General features: G+C 37.8%; 2 protein-coding genes across 10 annotated transcripts in view; both read left to right on the top strand.

The window, feature by feature from the left end:
* The window catches only part of LOC111389138 (serine/threonine protein phosphatase 2A 57 kDa regulatory subunit B' theta isoform-like), a 12785-nt gene extending 9234 nt beyond the window's left edge, over window positions 1–3551 (top strand). For 8 of the 9 annotated variants that reach the window (XM_023014016.1, XM_023014013.1, XM_023014017.1 and 5 more), the window contains one exon: window positions 2859–3551. In XM_023014016.1, the coding sequence (XP_022869784.1) occupies window positions 2859–3218 (360 nt within the window). In that variant the 3' untranslated portion in view covers window positions 3219–3551. The remainder of the gene's footprint in view (window positions 1–2858) is intronic. The other variant, XM_023014019.1, reaches the window with a different exon arrangement.
* A 190-nt stretch (window positions 3552–3741) lies between these two features.
* The window catches only part of LOC111389139 (probable carboxylesterase 11), a 5023-nt gene continuing 3000 nt past the window's right edge, over window positions 3742–5764 (top strand). The window contains exon 1 of the mRNA XM_023014020.1: window positions 3742–5091. Within this exon, the coding sequence (XP_022869788.1) occupies window positions 4223–5091 (869 nt within the window). The 5' untranslated portion in view covers window positions 3742–4222. The remainder of the gene's footprint in view (window positions 5092–5764) is intronic.

Raw genomic sequence — 5764 nt, forward strand, 5'->3', positions numbered from 1 at the left:
GGGGGTGGGTGGGGTTATTTCTTGACAATTTTTTATTCACAGTGAGTCCCACACATGAGAGTAACCTGGCCAAATTCTGTGGAAAAATTTCTGTACAAATGGCATTCTCCCTTGAAATAATATAAAGAATACATATGAAACTACCTTGTCTAGAAGCTTAATCTATTAGACTTTAATTTGGAACCTTCGTGTGCTTTGATATCATGTTATACCATGTAGGATTAATCTGATAGATAGGGGCAACTTTTTTTTATTCAAGTTGTCTTCAACAATGCTCATCCAGGTCATGTCTGTCCAAAGTTCTTGCAGTGCCTTAAAAATTTCCTAATCTCCTTTAACAAGTTATAGGATTGTCTTTATTCTACTTTCTATAGTCTGTACTTGCAGTTTGAGGAAAAATATAAATAAATCATTTTATCATTTTTGTACCATATGTCATCTATTGCTTGTTACTTGTAACCATTTTGTTTAGTTGCTTCTTGTAACAACCTGGTCTTCGTGTCCAAGTCGTTACATCATACGTATTGTTCCCTTTGGGAGAGTATCTATCCTCTTAATTCCTCATGGATTTCTATTATGTCCCCCAAGATTTCTGCCTTATGAGAGACTTATTGCCTAGTTGGTAATAGGATTCAATTTAAGTCTCTTGTAAGGCAGAGACCTTGGGTTCAAGTTTTGGGGGAAGCGATATAAATTCGTTAGGCATTAAGAGGGCAGCAACTTTGGCATGTGTCAAAGTCGTTTTATCATACAAATTGTTCGCTTTGGGAGATCTTGGGTTCAAATTTTGGGGGGACAAGATATAAATTCATTAGGGAATAAGAGTGTAGCAACTTAAACATGTGTCCAAGTCATTGTATCATACGTACTGTTCGTTTTGGAAGAGTTTGATCCCATCTTACGTTCACAAATTTATATACCTAGGATTCGAACCTATAGTATGTCCCTTACGAGGGATTGAAGTTGAATCTTGATACCAATTAAGCGAGTTGGCCAATTGGTACTAAGATTTTATTCAAGTCTTTCATAAGGCAGAAGTCTTGGCTCGAATCTTTTAATATGCGATAGAAATCAGCGAGAGGTAAGATCAGCTTAGGCATTTCCAAAACAAATAATATGTAAGAGAATAGCTTGGGCACTAGGTTTGGGTCGTTACAAAAAATGCTCATCCCGGACCTCGTGCACAAGTCGTTATATTATATGTATTGTCCGTTTTAAGATGGCATCTATCCTCCTATCCATCATGACTTTGTGTTGCGTCCCCCAGGATTGGAATCCAAGATCTTTGTCTAATGGGTGACTTAAGTTAAATTTTGATATTAGCGATTTGAGCACGAGGCTTGGGTCATTACACTTGTAACTAAGAGCTCGTTTGAGCTGCTTTTTTATTGAAAAATACATTTTGAAATAGTAAATTGATGGAGAATGTGTGTTTAAAGAATAAAGAAAAGTTTTAGGTTTGCGTGTAATATTATTTTATTGAAGAATGTGTGATTGAAAAGGAGAGAGAAAAATGTATTTTGAAAATAATGGGAATCAAACAAGGGCTTAGTGTACGAGTTAAATAAATAAAATTAGTTTTCCTTCTGTTATGATGAAATTTCAAAATCTTTTAATACCCTTTGTGGATGTGTATCCTCTGTGTGTGAACTTCGGTTTTGCTTCATTTTTAATTTTTGCATTTTTTTTCCCATTTAATGCTGACAAGGCCTTTTACTTTCAGGTTGCTTGAAGATATAACCTTTGTTTGGCCCCATTTTTGGGGAAAATGGGTTTTATAATAGTTTTTCCCCCCCCCCCCCCCCCCCCCCCCTTCCTCTGAAGAATTTGTGATTAAAATATATGGAAAAGTTTTGGGTTTATATGTAAAATTATTTTATTGAGAGAATGCTTAATTGGAAATGAGTTTTTGAAAAAAAATGAATTTTTAGAGAATGAAGATCAAATAGTGGCATAGTATAATACATGAGTAAATTGTGAGAAAGGGGTTTTAATTTACAATACTATGTTGTACACTCCATGGACAATCTTTCATAAAGTATAAGTAAACATGCTATTGCTATCTTTTTATTAACTGTACTTTAGTTCATAAAAATACAAAGCTGCGAGCTAGGAAGAGAGTTTATTTTCCCGTAACAGCAATCCCAGTGCATTGTATTTGGAACTTCTGAAATTTTCTTCACCTAAAATATAACTTCAAGCATCATTTTGGAGATGGTTTATATGGAGGTAATAACATTTACATTCAGTATTTTTAGTATCCTAAGTTTTTTCTTTAGTTTCATCACTCTACAGACACGTGAGATTGCTCCATGTGTAGGGATTTTAGTGCTGAACCTGGACGTCAGCATTTGTAGGATTCATTCATTGGCATTGTGCTGAACCTGCATGTCAGCATTTGTAGGATTCATTCATTGGCATTGTGCTGAACCTGCATGTCAGCATTTGTAGGATTCATTCATTGGCATTGTGCTGAACCTGCATGTCAGCATTTGTAGGATTCATTCATTGGCATTGTGCTGAACCTGCATGTCAGCATTTGTAGGATTCATTCATTGGCATTGTGCACAATTCCAATTCAGTGGCATGTTTGGTAAACGGGATTATTATAGGAGATAAGCTAAAATCTTTACAATTGTACTACGACTCCATAGGATTATTATTCTTGATAGCTTGCCTAGTCTTATGTGACATATTGAGAATTTTGGTTAGGAATATTTATCTATTGGGGACCATTGTCATCAATGGATTTTAATCTGTTAATCTTGTTTTCCCTTGCTAGATCTGACTTGGGTTGATGGAGGTTGAATTTTTAGTTACTTTTACGGTTCATCGTGTAATAACTCTTATTTCTACAGGTGGCTGAGAGGGCTTTGTTTTTATGGAACAACGACCATATCGAGAACCTAATCAAACAAAACCGTAAAGTTATACTACCAATTATCTTTCCTGCCCTGGAGAAGAATGCAACCAACCACTGGAACCAGGCAGTGCGGAGCTTGACGCTAAATGTTCGGAAAATCTTCTCTGATGTCGATCCTGAGCTGTTTGAGGAGTGCTTGCTCAAGTTCCAAGAAGACGAAGAGAGAGAAAAAGAAATGGAGATTAAGCGTGAAGCAACATGGAGGCGCTTGGAAGAAATTGCTGCAGTGAAAGCTGCCAGCAACGAACCAGTTCTCGTCCCTAGCAAATTTAATACCAACAAACCATCTGGTTAGAAACTATGGATGTTCCAACATTTTCTTATGCTTCCCGATTTTTGGTCCATCAGTTCGTGAAGGGTGAAGGACTCTGCTGTATGAGGAATGGAGCGATCGATCTTTGATATAGAAAAGAGTACTGTAAATATAGAATTGGTGGGAAACAAGAAGAGGTTTTAGGGTCTGCAATGAAGCAAATTTGTTTAGTGCTATTGGCCGTTTTTTACTGAATGATGATGTTGAAATTAAGATTTCCATTTTGCAAGTATCTATTTACATAAATCTTGAACTTGGTGTTTCATTTGTATACTCTGTTACTTGATTATAGATAGTGTTTAGTTTCATAATGTATTATACCTTGTACATACTTTGTTTAGTATGCTCGATGTTAGACAGTAGATATTCTTAAAAAATTCTCGATCCATCCATTCCGACAGCATAAAGAAAAAGAACAATATCGTATTTCTTATGTTACCTGATAAAATTTTCCTCCATATTTAAGCAATAATTATGATGTCTACTTTTAATTTCTATGATAACCTGCCAACCAATCCACCTAGCAACCAGCTTCATCTCCATTCTCCCACATACGGAGATTCCCTCTCCCTCTCCCTCTCCCTCTCCCTCTCCCTCTCCAACACCCTAATTTTTCACTTTTTTCAGAGGTATACATCGCGACTTTCTCGATATTTCTCCTCCAATCAAACGAAATTGTATCAGTTCACTCAACACGCTACAGCCGACTACACCGGATTCAATCACACGCACTTTTTATGTTTATTATGGGTAAGAACAAACAAAAATGACTGCGCAGACGTTTTAGCACGTCAATTTTTTCCCAAAATCGAAACCAAAAAATCCATAATTATCTCATGCAAATAAATATTTAAACCCCTATATTGTGATCATCTTTACTCTCTAAGAGGAGAGCCGTATATATAAACACAGAGAAACGGGGGGAAGGGGGTAGCCCTTTTGTGTGTGTATATAGATATTTAATTGATTTTTTATGTTTATCGGAAATGCCGAGCATTGGTGTGAAATTATACAGTGTTTTCTTTAAATTCATGCTAAAGCATCGGTTGCAAAGCCGATTACAGGCGCCGGAAAACGACACCGGCGGCGGTGGAGGGAGCTCCTTCGGAGTAACGTCACGGCCGGAAGAGGAGACGGCCGCTGCCGCGAATCCCTCGTTTACTGATGCCGTTGCCACAAAGGATATCCACATCGATCCTGTAACGTCTTTGTCAATCCGAATTTTTCTTCCGGATACCTGCTTCAATTCGCCCGAAGCGGTCTCCAGGTCTCGGTCGACTGTCGTGAATTCTGGATCCGATCCGAACCAAATCCTGATCCGCCGCAACAGCTATGGGTCGTCGGATAGCTCTGTTTCCAGCAGCAACGGTGTAATTGTGAAGCGTGCGCAGAATCATGATAATTTTAGGAGGAATAGCTACGGCTGTAGTATTGATGATGGGAGTTTGAAACCGGAGAATGGAATTTACAGAGGGTATAATCCGATGGGGAATAATTGTCGAAAACTGCCGGTGATGCTGCAGTTCCACGGTGGAGGATTTGTGAGTGGGAGCAACGATTCAGTGGCTAATGATTTTTTCTGTCGACGGATTGCAAAGTTGTGTGATGTGATCGTGTTGGCCGTGGGGTATAGATTGGCACCAGAGAATAAATACCCCGCAGCATTTGAAGATGGGTTGAAGGTGTTGCATTGGCTGGCAAAGCAGGCCAATTTGGCCGAATGTAGTAAATCCTTGGGAAGTACCTTGGGTGGGGGGCCAGATATGAGGAAGGCTGATGGTCATTGGCATATTGCCGATGCCTTTGGAGCTTCAATGTTGGAGCCTTGGTTGGCTGCTCATGGAGATCCATCAAGGTCAGGTTTGAATCCATGGGGTTTTTCATATGGTTATTACTTATTATTGTTACCATATTTGATACTATAAATGAGCTTATTAGGAATTTCTAGGGAGTTAGTACTAAGTTGCAAGTGGTAAAAATTCTAGTCTTCACTTGGTTTCCTTTTGAATGAATAAAATTGACTGATGTAATTGGCAACCATAAATTTGAAATATAATAACAGAAGAATATGAATTTGACTTATTGGGTTGCTTAAGTAGCTATAGTATGGGAAAAGGGTTGAAAACTAATCGAATGCATAGTTTACATTTGGTTAAGAGTTACTGTGTGGCAGAATGATCGATCTGTCTAGCTCAAGTTTAAGATGAAGAAGCTGAACAACTGATTATTCTTTATGCTGGAGTTTCTACTTTTATTCTTGTGGTTGTTAGTTTTTCTATCATAACATCAAATAGAAACCATCAAATGTTTAAGAAAGATTTGCAGGATGCAAACTCATGAATTTTATCCAAAACTTCAATCTTTTGGGAGTTGTATATGCTTGACTGCTATGCTTAGGTGTAATATATTATCTGCTTCTCTCTGTTTTTTTTTGGTTGGTTACAGTGAATCGCCTGCAACTTGTTGATATTTTTGTCTGTTGACTACGATCCAGAGAACAGAATCGACCTTTTGATTGATTCTTGTTT

The sequence above is a fragment of the Olea europaea genome, unplaced genomic scaffold (genome assembly GCF_002742605.1).
Source record: "Olea europaea var. sylvestris unplaced genomic scaffold, O_europaea_v1 scaffold567, whole genome shotgun sequence".
In the NCBI taxonomy this organism is placed as follows: Eukaryota; Viridiplantae; Streptophyta; class Magnoliopsida; order Lamiales; family Oleaceae; genus Olea; species Olea europaea.